The sequence below is a fragment of the Zootoca vivipara genome, chromosome 1 (genome assembly GCF_963506605.1).
Source record: "Zootoca vivipara chromosome 1, rZooViv1.1, whole genome shotgun sequence".
Taxonomy (NCBI): domain Eukaryota; kingdom Metazoa; phylum Chordata; class Lepidosauria; order Squamata; family Lacertidae; genus Zootoca; species Zootoca vivipara.
Window position 1 is genome coordinate 125,559,682 of NC_083276.1, and position 19,453 is coordinate 125,579,134.

The 19,453-nt window shown below is 42.3% G+C and overlaps 1 protein-coding gene across 1 annotated transcript; it reads right to left on the reverse strand.

Annotated features, from left to right (window-relative positions):
- Positions 1-833: 833 nt before the first annotated feature.
- WDR12 (WD repeat domain 12) lies at positions 834-19,240 on the reverse strand. The gene is made up of 13 exons (XM_035137464.2): positions 18,463-19,240; positions 17,342-17,436; positions 16,163-16,257; positions 14,406-14,512; positions 13,428-13,543; positions 12,561-12,715; positions 11,599-11,644; positions 8,738-8,829; positions 6,710-6,850; positions 5,905-6,010; positions 5,218-5,350; positions 3,711-3,783; positions 834-2,715 (listed from the first exon to the last, which is right to left on the reverse strand). The coding sequence occupies exons 1-13, from the start codon at positions 18,501-18,503 to the stop codon at positions 2,638-2,640; spliced, it is 1,278 nt and encodes a 425-aa protein (XP_034993355.1). The 5' UTR covers positions 18,504-19,240; the 3' UTR covers positions 834-2,637.
- Positions 19,241-19,453: the final 213 nt, after the last annotated feature.

Below are 19,453 nucleotides of genomic sequence, written 5' to 3' on the forward strand. Positions count from 1 at the left end.
TTCCCTGGTGAATCATGTTCTGGGGCAGGAGGCCAGGATTGGCCCCCAAGGCCTGGAGTGTCCCTCCCCTGTAGGACTTGGAATCCAGGAGAAAACTCTTGGAATAGCCTTGCCAAGGGCTCAGGGACAAAATCCCCAGTCCCCATGTCCTTCTCATTGCAGATTTGCTGGGGTTCCACATCCCTTCCCTGGGGGTGAGTATTGGATAAAGCGAGAGCAGGGAGTGGACCCCTCAGACCTCCCTCCCCACTGCCCAGGTCCCTTTGCCCCCCACTCTGCACTCTCAGATGCGGAGGACCCCCCCCCCCCGAGGAACTGACAGCCTGACTTTTGCATTTCACCTGCTGGAGGAAGATCAGCTATACCTTCTGGAGGTCATCCATCCAGAATTGCCAGGCAGCTCGACTCAGGGGGCTCCGAACCCTGAAGTGCTCCAAGCAGGAGACGGCCAAAGCTATTATGGTGAGTGATGGGTGGTATGAGGGACCCCCATGGGGAGGGAGGGGCAGAAGGGGGCTTTGGGGAAGGGCTTGTGCATCTGCTGGAGAGGAGGACCCTTCTGGCTTAGGACACGGGGTTGCCAATCCCCTGGAAAGACAAGCCTGGTGTTTGGGGTCAGAGCCTTCTTCCGGAGACCCCTGGAAGGAGCTGGGCTTTCCTCCTATGCTCTCTTCCTGCACATCTTTGGTCTCTTGGAGCGCTTGAGGGATCACCCCCTGAGCCTGGCCCTGGCCCTCCTCCAGCTGAGGTGAGTGGGGTCTTTGGGGTGGGCGAGGTTGCGGGGGTGATTGGGGGGCAGAACTCCAGGGGGAGCTCTGGGTGGGCAAGAGCAGGCAGGAGGGAGAAGGGAGCAAGGGAGACGTGAGGAGGCAGTGTCTAAACTCTTCCCATTCTCTCTCCAGCCCCATTTCAGCTGCGATATGGTCAGTACTATCCTGCGTAGGACAATGGAGTCTATTCTTGGGGGCGCAGAAAAGGAGGACGACAAAGAGGTATGTCCTCTGCTTTGACTTCCCTTTGCACAGCTCTTTCTTTTTCTTGCACCCTTGCAAGATTTAACCCAGCACTCGACCTCTCTACTCTCTTTTCCCGCAGGAACTGAAGAGGCACTTCCAGACCCTGCTGGGGGGGGGGTCTTATTCTAGAGGCCCCCAATGCTGGCACCCTCCTCCAGCTGCTCACTGTAAGTGTACTGATGGCATCAGGGAAATTGGGACAATTGGGAGGCACTGGCCTGTGAGAGCTCCTGTTGGAGAACAGCCTTTACCAAAGGTGTCATGGACTTTGAAGGAGCACGAACTCAAGGCGAAAAGGAGAAACGAGCTAAGAGGAAGGCATGTTTGGCAAATCCTCACCGTGATCAACTCCTGCCCAGAAACCTATGTCCACGCTGTTGAAGGACGTGTGGATCCAGAATTGGTCTCCACAGTCACTTACAGACACACAGCTCAAACCGTGTTCATGGAAGGCCCCTAGGCCACAAGCAATTGCCAAAGAAGAAAGAAGAACACACTGCCCAGGCTTGAACCCCACAGAGGTCACTTCAGTGCTGCTAACACAGCAAAAGCAACGTAGGAGGCAGCAGTTACAAGTTACTGGTCTCTGCAGCCACAGCAGATGCTGTGATTCTCCAGCAGTTTGACTTCACCCCTGGAGGCACACTCCATTGTCTCCAAAGACAGGTAAGATACCAACAAGAGGGAAAATAATGGGCCATTCCAATCACCAGACTGCAGTCCTAAATGGTTCACTACCCCTGGGTTGTTTTTTTAAAAATATATACCTTCCGGAATTTGAAACCCACCCAGCATTTTTAAACCACAGAGCTTCATGCTATAAACATGCCTCTTCAGGTTAAAAATGATCTGATATGCAGCATAACAAACTGCTGCTTAAAGAAATGCAGATAAGAACCTAGGGGCCCTTATCTTTTCTGTGAACTGCTCTGAGACCTCTGGGTATAGGGTGGCATATAAATTCATTCAATCAATCAATCAATCACCAAATGTCCATGGCAAGTCCACAAGCAAGAACCCAAACGTAACAGCAGCACTTTCCATACCTACAATTCAAGCATACTGCCTCCAGCCATGGAGGCCATCTAATGAGCCCTTGTCTTTTGGGTCCTAGTCCAAAAAAGAAATCCTGAATTTTTTTAAAAAAGTATGTCAGATGGCATTACAACCATGTTAAGGAACACTTCAGTTTTATTTCATTGAAATATTGAGCATTCTCCATCTGGCAACAGCTTCAATTGATTTTTCATGGGAGACATCTGAAGTTCCCACTGAAACTAATGGAAGGTGGAAAGCTCATTATCATGATTAACTTAAAAACTTAAATATACTTGCACAAAATAAAAAAAGTTTTAATAAACACGCATCATGTTAATAAGGCATAAACTGTTAAAATTGACCAACTCGAGTTCATATGGTTTGCGTAGGGGGGGGGGGGGAAGGTTTTAAATAAAAATGCCTTAACCTGCCACCTTGCCTCAAAACAAAGAACAGGAAACTAATGTTGCCCCAAAGTATAATATGCAAGATTTATAATACCATAAATCACACATTTTATACAGCTGTGTATGATAGGTTGCAAAAACAGAAGACTTCATTCTCATGATCCTTTCATTTGTTTTCATGCTCCATCATCAGAAGTGGCTGCTCGGTATCTGTAGCAATAGAGCTTGTTGTCTGCACCACCGCTCAACAGCAACTGTAGAGTAGGGAAGAAAAATCTAGTTATAATGAGACAATATTCAGAAACATTCATTTCCCCCCATCCAGACCAAGTAAAAACATATATACAGTGGTACCTTGGTTCCCGAACGGCTTAGTTGTCGAACAAATCGGCTCCCAAACACTGCAAACCCGGAAGTAAGTGTTACAGTTTGCAAACGTTTTTTGGAAGCCAAACATCCGACGCTGCTTCCGATTGAGTGCAGGAAGCTCCTGCAGCCAATCAGAAGCTGTGCCTTGGTTTCTGAACGGTTTCGGGAGTTGAACGGACTCCCAGAACAGATTAAGTTTGAAAACCAAAGTACCGCTGTACCAGGAAAAACAATTTTTCATCAAAACTTGCATAAGAAACACAAGGCACGGTATCACGGGTTTCCAAATGCTTAATGCAAAGGAAGGAGTACCGTATATACGAAAAGGCTAATTCATATTCTGGCTTATTTGGCAGACATATGATTAATACAGCCAATTGTGCCTTGGAACTTTTGCCTGCCTTAATGTTAGGAACAGAAGCTTCACAATGTCTTAAATCCGCAATATAAAGAGAAGCAGCATAAAATGCTATAAGCAAAAAAACATCTGGTCATTTTGCATGATATCCAACATCATCGTCCCAAAAGAGAAAGGACTTCTACTTCTGCAACCAGACTTCTCGTCCCTAACCCTTCTCCTGATCCATTTGGCAGGCTTGGGGAAAAACCCAGAACAGGTTTTGGGGAGAGGAAGTCCCATTGCACAGGCAGGTCTTTGCAGAAACAAGACTTTGTTGGACGTAACCCAAAGTTTCTGCAAAATCACATACATTATTTCAAGTAGTTTTAAGATAAATCACTTTCACAAGTTGAACCTTTGCTGTTCTGCATTGCATAAGTAATGAATATAAATCACTACACATATCCAACTACATAAACAACATCTGCTCCAAAGATACTTCAGTTTCTACCCCATTCCTGTTCCTGACGAAATTCTTACCCCTGCTTCTGTCCATTCCACACACAAAACCTTGTCTTCATGAGCAGCCAAGTCATAGAGAGGTGCCTTGCAACTATAGGAAACAAATATTAGACAGCCATGCTAGTTATATCACGTGGAAATAAAAGCATTCTGATGGCTAATTGCTGAAATCAGTCAGCACATCTACTCCCATTCTTCTGTCATCTTTTCGGTAAGATCCAATTGCAGAAGACTCTTATTCTCATTCAATCAAGAACTTCTGCTGGCACAAGGTTGGGGGTGGAGGGAGGTGGTGGTGATTTCTGCAGATTCCTCATGCAGCCCCCTAGAAATTGGGACCAGAGAATTTGGGGAAGAACATGGAAGGTGGTGATGAACACTGCAGGATGAATCAACAAAAATATCCTCCTCACTTCCATCAGTGGGAGAAAAATTCCACTTCTGGGATGCTTCTGCCAACAGGAGCAAAGTCTGGGTCCAAACTACTATTTCACTTTTGAAATTATGCACACTACAGAAGCTATTTAATCATAAGCAAGTGCTGATTTTGACCAAAAAACTCTATACTGCTTAGGACTGCAATACCTCAAGGACCAACTCTTCTCAATATGAACCAGTCCAGACGCTATGGTCTTCATCAAAGGCCCTTCTCTGTGTGCCCCACTCAAGGAAGATGAAGGTGACCACATAGGAACAGGCCTTTTCACTGGTGGCCTCCCATCCAATGAATGATTTTGCAGGGAGATGTGCCTGCCGTATAGCTGTCAACTTTCGGATTTGAAAACAAGGGATCAGCAGCTTCATCTGTCCCGGGGACAATCTACGGTATATCTAACAATCCAGGATAGCAGCGGGAAATGGCTTTGAAATAAGGGAATTTCCAGCAAAAAAGGGAAGGTTGACAGCTGTGGCTTGGAATAAGGGTGTTTCCTGCAAAAAAAGGGAGGGTTGACAGCTATGGCCTGCCACCATCCTTGTCAGTCTCTAGGTGCCAGGATAAGACCTTTTTGTTTACCGAGGCCTTTGGCTAATTGATCTTGTTTCTTACTGTGATCCTCATCTTTCAATGGGGTGGGTAAGACTTGTCCTTATTAATAATGTGTTTCTGGATGAGCATTTTAATGTATTTTGCATTGTTCATTGTTTTAATTCTTTTTATTGTTCTAAACTGCTTTTATGTATTGCATTCTACCTTGCCAACCCACTTTGAGACTTCTTGTTGTATAAAGCAATTGGTAAATGCAATAAATAAATAAAAACCACTGTCCTGCTGTCCCATAATCCTTAGAAAAAAACAGAATTGCATCGAACACAATGCTTAGGGACACATTTTCAGGCGCAGAAATAACATTGAGGAGAATATTGCTAAAATCAGACTTAAGATCTAGTCAGAACCCTTCAAATCAAGATCAATTGCCCTAAATATTCCAAGAACCTATAATGACATTTCTTCAGTTTGTGTGTTATCCAGTAACACAAATCCGTATGGCAAAAGTCAAACAAAAACCCAGGGTTTAAAGTTTACCTTCTTGTGTCCCAGAGTTTGACAACGTTGTCTAAAGAACCAGAGATGAGTTGCTGCTCATGTGTGGGTGACCACTTCACTGATGTCACCCAGCCAGTATGTGAGGTAAGAGAAAGCAGTACCAAAGAACCATCTGAAAAGAGGCAGACAAGTCTCACTAGCCACAACTGATGAGTCACACAAGACATTTCAGTAAAAACAGGACATCTGCAAGCCAAAGAAAGGAATTAGGAAGCTGCCATATACCAGGTCAGATTTTTTTATCCATCTAGCCCAGATCTGTATGCCCAGACTGGCGGCCGCTCTCCAATGTCTCCGGCAAGAGAATCATCTTTCATTTAACTTACGACCCGTTCCTTCCTAACTAGAGGTGCCAGGGACTGGACCAGAGACACTGTGTATGGTGAAACATGTCCTCTACCGCTGAGTTATGATCTCTGCATGTAGAGAGCTTTAGAAACCCTGCCATAACTACTGCATAGAAGTGGAAGATTATAGCAGCTCTTCCCGACTCTGGGTTACAAAAGTATGCCACCAGTCAATCAGGGTTGGGAAGCCTCACCAGAAAACAGCTCAATAAATGCATGAAATAATAATAATTTAAAAAATGTAACTTGTTTGTGTGTGTACATGTGCACACACTATTTGCAAAAATTATCTCGTGAATATACATTCTGTTCTACCCACCTTTGGTACGAGGGTCCCATAACCTAATGTGTCTGTCAGTGCTTCCAGAGGCTAAACGCCGACACAATGGCGAGTAGGATATAGAGTTGAACACTTTGTTTCCAGTCTATGTAAAAATAAAGAGTAGAAAGAAGCAGGGTGGATTTAAATCACTAGTCAGTAAGACTTGATTTCAATCAATTTTTTTTACAGAAAGACTCATTCTTGCTGGTATAATCTTAATATTTACAACCAGATGAAAGTTTCATTTTTGGAATAATAAATTTTCAGAGTAGTTTTTACAGCTCTATCAAAAATTGCTGATTTGCTTATACTATTGGAAATACATAGACAGATAGTTATGAAATTATTGTGAGGTTTAATGAGTTTGGACATCTTTTCTGCTGTACTTTATTGGAAGGAGAAAAACAATAATTTCTTTAATAACAATTTAAACAATTTTTTAACTAAAGCAATAACACTATAGCATATGTATCCAAGTTTGTTAACTGATGTGGTGGGGTTTTTTTTAACTTAAACTGAGTTTTAGCACACATGAAAAACTTAAAACAAATCCTTATTTCCTGATGAATAGCCTTTGGACTATAATGTAATTTAAACAGAAAGCTATCTTTAGAAAGATTTTTCCTCCAAAATCATTTTATTTTAAAATCCGATTTAAAATTTTAAAATCTGATTTTAAAAAAAACACATTGATTTTTATCCACCCTGAGTAGAATTGCTCTTTAGATTTTGTACAAAACTCTTTGTTGAAGGCAGTTAAGCAATCTGAGAAATGGTGAACTTGGTTTGCAAGAGAACTCACCAAAGTGGATTTGAGGCCCCCTGTCTCAACATCCCACACCTTAATTGTGTGGTCCCATGAAGCACTGCATATTTCATCTGTATCAGACCAAAGTACAGAAGAGACCGATTCTGTATGACCTGAGAGGGTTGTGACAGGAGTCTAGACAGGAAAAATAAGTATTGGGAGGATATGGTTATTGAAGTATTTTATTTTGTGAAACGAGCTTGTTCGCTAAAGCTGTTAAGTCTATACATATACTGTAGGAATTGCTCCCAAGTAAATGTGCATGGGATTGTGCAATTTCCCTCCATTTCAACCCACGGGAGTTGACTCCAGGGCTCAGTAGACCTATTGCAGCAGCTGTCCAATCTCTCCCTTGGCACCTGCAGCTGCCATCTTAGTCCCCCCCCCAAAAAAAAGCAACACCCTTTTGTTGCATTCTAGGCAAAAACAAGGCACACAACTGTGGCAATCAGCACATTTTTGAGTCAGCCACTATGTGTTCTTAGCTGCGGGACAGTTATCTCTGCACAAGGAATGGCTTACTGGAGGAGGCAACACTCTGTACAGTACATCATAAAAATAACAGTACAACAAGCTAGAAATGCCAAAAAGGGTAGAGCCCTCCACAGATTCCCTGTGGTTGGCAATGCTGAGCCCCAAGAGTAATTTAGTAATAGGAAAGCACCATCTCCCATCTGACAAAAATGTTCAAGCTGATCTTGAGATGGAGAAGGAACTCAATGAGACATCCAACAGGAGTAATTGTTGTAGTAATGGGTGATTTCAATTACCATCACATATACTGGATAAATGTGTGTTCCAGTCACAAAAAAGGCAACATTTCTAGACACCCCTCAATGACTGTGCCCTAAGATGGCCGGCCACAGAACCAACCAGAGAATCAGTGACTGTCCTTGACTGTCCTTTTATTATGTGGTTGCCAGGACCTGGTGAATTGCCAGGACCTTCATTTATTACACTGAGGTCCAGCGCTGAGGGCCTTCTGGTGGTTCCCTCACTGTGAGAAGTGAGGTTACAGGAAAGCAGGCAGAGGGCCTTCTTAGTGGTGGCGTCTGCCCTGTGAAATGCCCTCCCACCAGATGTCAAGGAAATAAACAACTATCCAACTTTTAGAAGGCATCTGAAGGCAGCCCTGTTTAGGGAAATTTTCCATGTTTGATGTTTTATCATGTTTTAATACAGTCGTACCTTGGAAGTCGAACAGCCTAGTTCTCGAACGTTTTGAGTCCCGAATGATGGAAACCTGGAAATGACTGTTCCGATTTTTAAACATTCTTTTGGAAACTGAACGTCCAGCGGGGCTTCCATGGCTTCTGATTGGCTGCAGGAGCTTCCTGTAGCCAATCAGCAGCCACACTTTGGTTTTCGAACGTTTTGGAAGTCGAACGGACTTCCGGAATGGATTCTGTCTGACTTTCAAGGTAGGACTGTATTCTGTTGGGAGCAGTCCAGAGTGGCTGGGGAAACCCAGCCAGATGGGTGGGGTATCAATAAATAATAATAATAATAATAATAATTTTATCATTATTAAAGAGTTGTTGATCTCTCTCAAAACAGTGATCATGGTGCCATCAAATCCTGCATATATATAAATGGACAATTGCCAGGCACATCTAACTTGGATGGCTCTAAAAGGGGTTTAGACAAATTCATGGAGGGTAAGGCAATCGATGATTACCAGTCATGGCTGTGTACTAGCTTCAGTACTGAAGACTATATGCCTCAAAATACAGGCAGAAACAGGAAGGAAGCTGTAGCACTCAAGACCTGCTTGCAGTTTCCCATGTGCATCTGATTGGCCAATGTGAGAAAAGGATGCTGGACTACATGGGCCTTTGACCTGACTCAGCAGGGTTTTTCTTATGTCCAAGTGGAACTTACAGAGCACTGCATTTTGGGGAAACTAAGGCAAATGCCACAACTGCAGCCAGCAGGTCCTTGGAGGTATAGCTGGCTGGTAATGCTAGGCCCCAACCCCACATCCCGTCAAAGGAATTCCTACACAATCCAGGTTTGTCTTACTCTTGTTAGTCCCAGCTGCTCAGTTTTCTGCTTTTTCCTTGGTCTGTTTGCCACCTCCTCCGTTTCCATTTCATCCTCTTCATCTGTAGGCACTGAAATAAAAAATATGGTCATTTTAACCCTACGACCACTTGCTGGTCAATCTCCTATTGCTATAAATTGGATTTTTGTAAACTGCCAAAAAAAGAATAAGAAATCTAATTATCAACACATCTGTGATATGAAATATCACTGATTAGTCCTAATTTACATGCCGGCCTGCTATTTGCACACATTTTCCCCAAGAACACGGATCAATTGCCATATTAACTCAATTCCATGGAAGCAAGTGTTTTAGTCAAAGGGTGTAATCCAGGTATCAGCTAGATGTTGTCCAATGAGATTAACTTCCAAATAAAAGTTTTTGGAATTGTGGAGCCAGCTTGCTGTAGTCATACTAGTTGCTTAAGGTCAGGTGTGGGTAACCCTGACTTTTTAGACATTGCTGAACTACAGCACTTATCATCCCTGGCCACTGAACCTATTTGTTGGGAGCTGATGGGCATTGTAGTTTAGCAACATCTGGGGAGCCAAAGGTTTCCCACACCTGCTTTAGGTTCCTGTGACATCTTAATTTTATTGTGGCAGAAGTTTTGGGGGCTTCTCTCAGGAACATGAAGTGTTTTGCCGGATTTTTTATTTTGCATAAAATCAGTTCTCAGACTGAAGATCACGGCCACAGCACTCCTCTCTCAGTCCTGCATCTGCTGCTAAAATACGGTTTAGTACATCCAGATTTGTAGTTCATTTCCCTCCAGATAATCCATGAGTTGCAACTAAAGTTTACGAGTGACACAAACCACAAGTCTGGGCTCACTCCGATGCACCACTTAACTCAGCGTTTCTCAAACCTGAGTCTCCAGCTGTTGTTGGTCTACAGCTCCCATCATCCCTAGCTGGCAGGACCATAATTAATATTAAATAAAATAATAATTATAATTTATTTATACCCTACCCATCTGACTGGCTTTCCCCAGCCACTCTGGGCGGCTCCCAACAGAATATTAAAAACACGATAAAACATTAAAAACTTCCCTAAGCAGGGCTGACTTCAGATGTCTTCTAAAAGTCAGATAGTTGTTTATTTCCTTGACATCTGATGGGAGGGCATTCCACAGGGCAGGTGCCACCACCGAGAAGGCCCTCTGCCTGGTTCCCTGTAACCTCACTTCTCGCAGTGAGGGAACCACCAGGAGGCCCTTGGCGCTGGACCTCAGTGTCTGGGCTGAACCATGGGGGTGGAGACGCTCCTTCAGGTATACTGGGCCAAGGCCGTTTAGGGCTTTAAATGTCAGCACCAACACTTTGAAGTGTCCTCAGAAACGTACTGGGAGGCAGGACCAGTGTTATATGGTATTGGCGGCCACTCCCAGTCACCAGCCCAGCTGCCACATTTTGAATTAGCTGTAGTGGTCAACGATGATGGAGTTGTAATCCAACAACAGTTGGGGACCCAAGTTTGAGAAACACTGACTTAAACCAAACCATGGCTTATTTTCCATGCTTCTCTGTGCCTTCCTGTGTTGAAGGCAACATCTAACAAGGAAGCCCTTCATGTAAACAGTGGCTTATTCCCGTGGGCTCCAGACGAATCGGACATCCTCATAATCCCCCCCAATAATTTTTATTCAATTTTCCAATTAAACAAAACATACACACACATACACAAACATAAAACTTATTAATTACATCATATATCCCTCATCTCATGTCCTTTTGCTCTCTCGAGCTATGACTTCCTCCCTTCATACGGCTTTATTATTTTACTCTTATCTCGCAGTTCCTTTTACAAATTCAGTCAAACTTCGTAGGTTTTATTTCAGTCCTGCAAGTGTCTTTAAACTTGTACAGTTATTCTCCATATAGTCAATGAATTTACTCCATTCCCTCTGGAACTTTGTCTCTCCCTGGTTTCGGATCCCACAGGTCAACTTTGCCAGTTCAGCATAGTCCATCATTTTTGTCCGCCACTCCTCAATAGTCGGTACCTCAAGCGTTTTCCACTTTTGGGCTAATAAAGTTCTCGCCGCGGTTGTGGCATATATAAATAGGCTCTGGTCCCCCTTAGCAATCTCATCACCCATAAGTCCTAATAAGAAAGCTTCCTTTTTTGGTGAAGGTATACTTAAATATCTTTTTCAACTCATTATATAAATTTTCCCAAAATCTTTTTACTATCTCACATGTCCACCACATATGGTAAAACTGTCCGTCCTTCTCTTTACATCCCCAGCATACTTTACTGCTCATCCTATACATCTTAGCTAATTTTACTGATGTTAAATACCATCTATACATCATTTTCATAACATTTTCTTTCAGAGCGGTACATGCAGTAAATCTGACGAGATTGAGATGGAAGCGAGTTTAGCATGTATGTTTTTATGAAGTTTTTATGGAGCTACGAGACAGACACTAGGTTACAGGTGGCCTGTGCAGTTCGCACATTAATTGAACCTAACCCTTATGGTGAAACAAAGTATTCTCCAAACTCACAGGACTGATATACATACACATGTGGGAATCTACAATTCTGCAACCCGGCACCACATTTTGAACTTCTCCTGCAGTCGGGCAAAAGTATTTGCATGCAACTTCAAACTGCAATGTCTGGGGCAGCTTCAGTTTGCCAAAAAAGGTGGTTCAGGTACATGTGGGTGCGCCCACATGTAAACCACTCAGAGGTTTCACTTACAAATAAGCAGTATACAAATCCTGTTAAATAAATAAATGTATCGTAAGCATGCAAAGTTGTAGACAAAGGAGCTGGGAGTTATTAGATGAAAGGCCAAAGGAAGCACATAGTTAAACACTGATCTTACCTGCAGACCAGATCTTTAGCATCTTATCCCATGATCCACTGCAAAACTAAACACACCACAAAACAGTTTTCAACAAAAAGATGGTACATTTTAGCTAGCTATCATTTGTGATGGGCAAGCTACCCAAAGCTTGATTTTAGAACAGGCTTAACTCAAGTGAGTCACCGTATTTTTCCATGTATAAAGCGCCCACATATATAAGACAACCCCTATTTTTTTAACACAAAATTAAGAAATCGGGCCAGAGTCCAGGCCTGAACCTGAGTCTGGGTTACCCATGCCAGAGCCCAAGTTTGAACCACAGCCTGGCCTGCCTGCGCCACAGCTCGAACCCAGGCCACCCATACCAGAGCCAGAGCCCAAATCCCTGTGCTTTCAACATCCATGTATAAGATGACCCCCAATTTTTTACTAAAATCTTTTAGCAAAAAACTATTGTTTTATAGATGGAAAAATACAGTACTTGATTTGACTCCAAACCAGATTCAAACAGGACCCAGGGTAAGTCCACATGCCCTTTTGAATGAGCGTTTACATTTTATTTAAAAAATCTTGAGGCTGAAAGCACCTTCCTCGGCCTTCAGCTAAACAATTCCTCAGCAAAAAAATTCCCCATAGTTTTACTGGAGAAGAATAGAAAATCAGGAAGTGGGGGGGGGGAGGGACAGAAAGAGAGATGGATGCCTCATGCCATAATTTCACATCTCTGAGTGTTTGTTTACAGAGGGTTGTGCCTGCATTTCATTGTACACAGGTTATATTGACAATAAAGGTATTAATTATTATTATTATTATTATTATTATTATTATTATTATTATTATTATTATTATTTGTGCAAGGCTTCCAGTTATCAGAAGATGGAGAGCAGATGCTGTACTGTTGCCTTTTATGTGAAACAACATCAACTGCCTCAGCTGCTTGGGTGGGAGGGAGGGAGGAAAGTGTAGTCAATATAACTTACTTTAGTCCTTGAGCCATCTACAGCGACAGATTCTACGCTTCCGGCATGCCCTCTGCAGCAGTGAAGGGCCTTCACTTTGTTCTTTTCTACATTCCATTCCCACAGCAGGATAGTCTGGTCCATAGACGCACTAAGCAGCAGGCATGACAAACTATCTGAGGGATACAGGCATAGCAGACAGGTTCACACAGCAGTCTTTCCCCCAAACCAACCCTCTCCTAATTCTCCCAACCCGCTCAAATATGATGAAGAATTTACAAAACGATTATAAAGAGGCCGAGGATGTGATCAATTTGGAGCTGAGGCGATGCAGAAGGATATCGCAGGGCTATTGGGAATGTAGAAGTAAATAGAATATGACAGTCACTCATACACATTCCCAGTTTAATGGCCATGAATGCAGTCGGAGGCAGCGGTATAACACCAGGCCACCCTGTTTAGGGAAGTTTTTAATGCTTGAAGTTTTATTCTGTTTCTAATGTTCTGATGAAAGCTGCCCAGAGTGGCTGGGGAAACCCAGTCAGATGGGCAGGGTAGAAATAATTTATTATTATTATTATTGTTATTATTATTATTATTATTACCCAGTGGGACTTTGATCCTGAGGCCTTTGTTTCAACACAAAACTGCCACGTAATGTGGCAACAATTGCACAGGAGGAATTGCAAAGAAAAGTGGAAGTTGAGAGGCGGCTAGGTTACTCTGATGCAGCGAAAGCAAAAAAGTATTTCGATAAATTTGTTAAGCCTTTAAGGTGTCACTTTCTGGGTTGGATTTCAGTTTGGAAATAACCGAACAATTCAGGGTGGCAAGCTTTCTGTGAAATTTATTTAAGCTGAAACCCCAAACAGAGTAAAATCGACTTACCTTTTTTGACCCAGGCCACATCTTTAACCACATCTACATGTCCAGCAAGCGTCATTATGGGTTTGCCTTCTACTGACCAAATCCGAGATGTCTGGTCATAGGAGCCTGTCAAAATCCTATGGAATTTAGAAGCAAAAAGCCCTGCTTGGTGGTTGTCTATAATTCTTCATAGGATACATCTTCTACATTATGGGCTTTAATTGAGCACTTGACACACTGTGCAATTTCAATTTTTTTTGGAATATGATGCTCAAATATGATGTTTGTTAATGAAGAACCCTTTCCCAGCAAGGCACTTGGGCTATAGATACTGCGCACAGTTAAAGCTGCAAATCTATAAGGCAATGCCACCATCCATTCTCTGCGGAGACAGCATGCTAAAATGCTTACTAGATTCACATATACTTACCTTCTGTGTAGTTTGAAAGTTCAAGTGGAGATTTTGAATGGGAAAAAATATGTTTATTTAAAAGACAGAAGGGAAAGGAGGAAAAGAATGGATAAACTGATGCTGTGCCTTCAACATGGTGAGTGAAATAAAACAAGACAAAAGAAGAATGGATACTAAAACTTACGGAATATGCAGAAATGGCAAAACTTACCGGAAAAATAAGAAACCAAGGTAACAAACTTTTTATAAAAGAATGGAAATGGTTTATTGAATATTTACAAATAAACTGTAAACAGATAAGAACATTGGTAGGATCACTGTAATAACCTGCAGTTTTATAAGAGGATATATTTAAAGCAGGTGAATAAATGAGTAAATTAAGTTAATTTGGAATATGCAGAAAATATAAATAATTAATTTAAGAAACTGCAGAAAGTGGGAAGGAAGTAGAGTTTTGATATGTTAAAATGATTGAAATGTATAGAACTGAAAAATCATAAATAAAAAATGAAATAATGCAAGGCAATATCTTACAGACAGTAAGTCAGACAAAAGAGATTAAGAAAGAAGTAGTATGTCTCCCTTACCATTCTTCTGTAGCTTCAATAGAACTGATCCAATCATCATGCAGCATGCATTCTTCAGGTTGAGGAGCAGTGTATTTTTCAACATACTCTATGGCTACTACTTCTTCCTGCACACACAAAACACGTCAAGGGGAAAGGGTCAGCCACAGAGGTTTCAGAGGAAAATTTCCTCTGCAGCAGAGGAGGCTTCACAAGGACCGTGGCTGCTGCTTAGCACCAAGAGCTCCTCTTTTAAATTGTTTTTAATTTTCATCTGTTGCTTTAAATGAGACCACCTTGGCTGTGAGCCCTGGAAGACCTGCACCCTGCCTTACTGGCCCTCTCCCATCTGGCCTGGGAGAGTGGAGTGCTGACTGACTCCAGCTACAAAAGTTGAGGCTGTTGAACAGATTCTTGGGCTGGAGTTTACAGGTGGGTTGAGAGAGCTTGTTGCTGTTACTGATGTTATTGTTGTATCTTTAGTTTTTAGATCTTATGATTTATGTGGAAATTGTTTCCATTAGGTTGTGTACATTTTGATGTGTTTTATTTGTTGTTTATGACTTCTGTTATGTTTGTAATTACGTAAATCTTGTCATGTTGTAAGCCGCCTTGAGCGTAGTTTCAGCTATGAAAAGGTGGCATACAAATAAAATGATGATGATGATCAGCTTTGGCTCCTTTGTGCAAGAGTACCTGCTGAAGATTAATGGTACAAGCCAGCACCCACTCGCCATTAGCTTTACTGAGCTACACTGACAGTCCTGAAATGCTATGTTCCAGGTGTAAACTGCCCAACAGGAGTTTTAACAGCAGTGCGGAGCCTGCGCTAGGCAAGAATGTCGAAGGCAAGACCAAAGAGGAAACCGTTCTTCAGGATCTCACAGATGCACTTAGTCTACTGTATACTTATTTAAGATTATGACTTGTATGCTGTTTAGGAAAAGTGACACACAGATATTGAAAACAAAACAAGGTGATCTCTTATAAGAAATCCTTATTTTCTTCCAGTTCCCTCCGCCCCCCTGAAAGCAAGGGGGCAAATTACCTGCACCAGATCCTGGCTAATTCAAGTAAGGGACTCAATTCTCGGGCCTCTCAGGAGAATGCAAGGGCTTTTTGGTCCAATGCATTCAAGGCATTGTATATTCCGGTGTATAAGATGACCTTTTTAACCCCAAAAAATCGTCTCAAAATTCGGGGATCTTCTTATACGCCGGGTACTGCCCGCTTGGCAAGTCCCCCGCGCACTGCGCTAAACCGGGACTTGCCGAACAGCGTGGGAACTCGCCGAGCAGCGCCAGAAATCGCTTCTGCAAAGACGTGATTCTGGTGCCGCTCGGCGAATCCCTGCTGTGCCAGAAATTGCAAGTACATAAAATATAGAGAATATCCCAAACTCTATATTTTAACTTGAAAATTAGGGGGTCGTCTTATACGCCAGCATATACTGTACGGTAATCTCTGCTGCTGGAATGCCTTGTTCCAGGGCCTTACACTGGCTACTGCAAGCAGCAGACCTGTGTCTTATGGGAACAACAGAGGCCTCTGTAGCAGATGTAGGATCTCAACTACATACACACTTTTAACCAATCCTAAATCCCCTCTAGCTAGCAGCTCTGGAGGCTTGAATTGCTCTGTCATACATTTGCAAGCTAGACAGCCTGATACTATAAATGGGAGTTTTGCACAAATTTAAGTGGGTGATGCTATCTTTCTTACTCTTATAATCCAGAGCCTATACTCTACACACACACAAACCCACCCCAATGACTTACAGTTGAGATATTTTCCACTTCCATGTGCCTGACCAGGGACATGCGCAAGAACTGTCCGTTGATAAGGAAATCAAATTCCACATATTTGTGGCCTTCTAGAGACAAAGAAAACACAAGTGTCAGGTTGCATAGCTTATATGATACACTCAGAAGATGCAGTTTACACTGTACATTTGAGAAGGCTTGGTGAATACGTCTAAAATGTAGCCTTCAGTTATTCCTGTGCAATACACACTCATATTAACAAATTATCACAGGCAACCAAACTTTATCATCCAGGGGAGTACAAAAATTCTCAAGTTTTTTGTTAGCAGATAAGATTTAGCTCCCCAAACCAGCAGTAATATCACTGATACACATTACATTTTCAGCAAATTGGCTGCTACAGCATCTTGGTTCCAACTGTAATATTCTTTGAACTCCTAGACATAATACATTTCTCTGGGCAAGCGATCATGAGGAAACAAAAAATCACCATAGAAATGATCAGAGATTGTGCAGAGATTTTGTCTATCTGAACATGTACCCAAGGAAGGCAAGGGCCAACTTTCTGGACAAGAAACTTACTGTGTGAAATGGCTCTGTGACCACAGCAGGAATACAACTGGGTACCACAGTGAGAGTCAGTATAATGAAGTGGGCAGTACTAATTTCATGTGTGGGACCCAGGTTCAGATAGCACCTTGTAAACATCACTTGGCTAAGTCACTGTCTCCCAACCTAGCCCATACCAACCTAAGTCACTGTCTCCCAACCTAGCCCATACGACAAAAAAAATGCTCCAAGGATAACACTCTATGTACAGTTTTCTGACACTTTGGGATGAAGCATGAAATACAAATGTGATGAATAAATAATGCATACATAATCTACAAATTGTCTAGTGCCCCAAATTGTGTATCTCCACTCTTGTTTGCTTTGCTAAATAAGATATGCTTTGGGAGGAAGGGTTGAATATAAATGTAATAAATGTGAGTTTATATGGAATTTGCTGAGGTGGTATCTATAGCATCGTGTGTTTAATAGCAACAATTAATTAACTCTGTAAAAATGTAAACTGTGATTAGTTGCATGTGTGGTAACCACCTCTACAGACTCCTGAAGGAGAGCTAAAATAAACTCTTGACTAATAGCAAGGGGGCAAACTTTCAAAACCACTTCCCTCAAACATAAATGTACCATTTTTTGCTTCCAGCAATTTGTTGATAACATTACTGAGATCAGCAACTTCAGAAGCAGCTGGGACAGAGAAAGGAACATCATCTACTATGTATCTGTGGAGAGAAAACAGTTGCAAACAGTATTCAGAAACGGGTAAAATCAATCTCAAACTTCCAGCATCAACTTCATGGGAAATATTTTACCTTTTAAGAGCAGACTCTACCAACCATGTACTATACCATCATATAGGTATGGTAAACATAGGAGTGGACAGTTAAGTCCACTCAAAGGCGACCATGGGCCCTCCCACCCATATCAAGTCCCAGTAACATCCACCCCCAACCTGGATGACCAACTAAACCCAAGAGAATTGTTTTGAAATCAAAACAAACAAACCATCTGTGGCACTTTAAAGGCACTCGGCACAAGATTTCCTGCACTTTTGCCCATTTTAAAACATGCACAGATTGCTACCCTCAGGTGCCACAGATAAAAGCGTGCGTGAGAGTGATGAGTGAGGCCAAAAAACCATGAAATGCAAGCACGTGGATACAGATTACACACATATACATATATCCAATCAACTAGTTTATTGTAAAAATGTTTTGTACTGTATATAATTTGCTAATTACAGGTAGCAAGCTGATTGGTCTATAACTAGCTGGATTGGCTGTAAGGCCTTTTTTGAATATAGGGATGACTACCACTGTGGCCCAAACTTCGGGAAATAACTCAGATGAATTAATAAATGAGAATATTACCGCCACCAGGGAGGCCCACCAGTCCATGTTAGATTTCAACAGTTCTGGGGGGAAATAATCTACGCCTGGTGCTTTATTGTTTCTCAACTGTGAAACAAGGTTCTTGACTTCATTTCTAGATACTGGAAACCAGTCTGGTAAGTTTTCCAAAGATTCTGTTATGTGGTTGACCTCATCATCCTGCCCATGATAAGAATGAATGATAATATTGCATACACGTACATATACATCTATATGAACGCAATGCCGAAATGGACTTTGCTTAAGAGCAACGCTTCAGCCACAGTTGCCATTGCTGCAATGACCCAGTTATGCCCTTCCAGACCCCGGCGGTGTACAGAGGAGCCCCGCGATTCCCATTGAGCACGATTAACTTACTTCGTGTCCTCAGTGAAAAAGCGAGCCTGAAGCTGCGCCATTTCAAAGGCTGGGATATTTCTGTCTCTCTCTCTCTCTCTCTCAGAATCAGCAGCGCCTCGTGGCTTCAGAGTTACTTCCGCCCTCTGCCGTGGGGCCGATGGAGTCGGCTCAGCGAGCGATTAGTTTAGTCTGCCCTTAAAGGTAAAGAACCAGCTTTTATTTTTCTCCCTCTCTTCTCGCCCCCACTTCCTACATAAGCCACGAAGTCGATGGGTTGTTGTTTTTCAATTGGTTCCGCCGTGCACACAAAAAAGGCGTACACTATATTTTTTAAAAATTATATTTCCCTCTATACCCCCACCCCAATGAATCCTGGGAGCTGCGGTTCTAGAGTTACAATTCTCAGGAAATTGGTTCTCAGGACGGGGGAAAATGTGATTTGTGCTGTAAACCTATGCTGGGATTGCAGCCTATTATTCCTATTTACCGTATACCCATCTGAGTTGAAGGAAATTGGGTAATATAAAAATTAAACACCTCTCTCTCTCTCTGAGTCATATTATTATATTACTCAGATATATATATGTATATGTATGAAATATTTATTTAATACTGCCCTTTATCTAAAGATCTCAGGACGGTTCATCTGAAGAAGTGTGCATGCACACGAAAGCTCATACCAAAATAAAAACTTAGTTGGTCTTTAAGGTGCTACTGAAGGAATTTTTTTATTTTACTTCGACCCAGACCAACACGGCTACCCTACCTGTAATAAAAACACAAAGTTCATAATAGAAATAAAAAAGAACAAAAACTCATAACACCTCCTCCCCCTTATACAAACGTGCCACGAATTTGGCAACGATTGCATTTTAATTGTTGTTGTTTAGTCGTTTAGTCGTGTCCGACTCTTCGTGATCCCATGGACCATAGCATGCATTTTAATAACAGCCCGTAAACCAGCGTTTATTGCCATTCCGAACCTCTGCAGAATTAGGCACACCTGAGC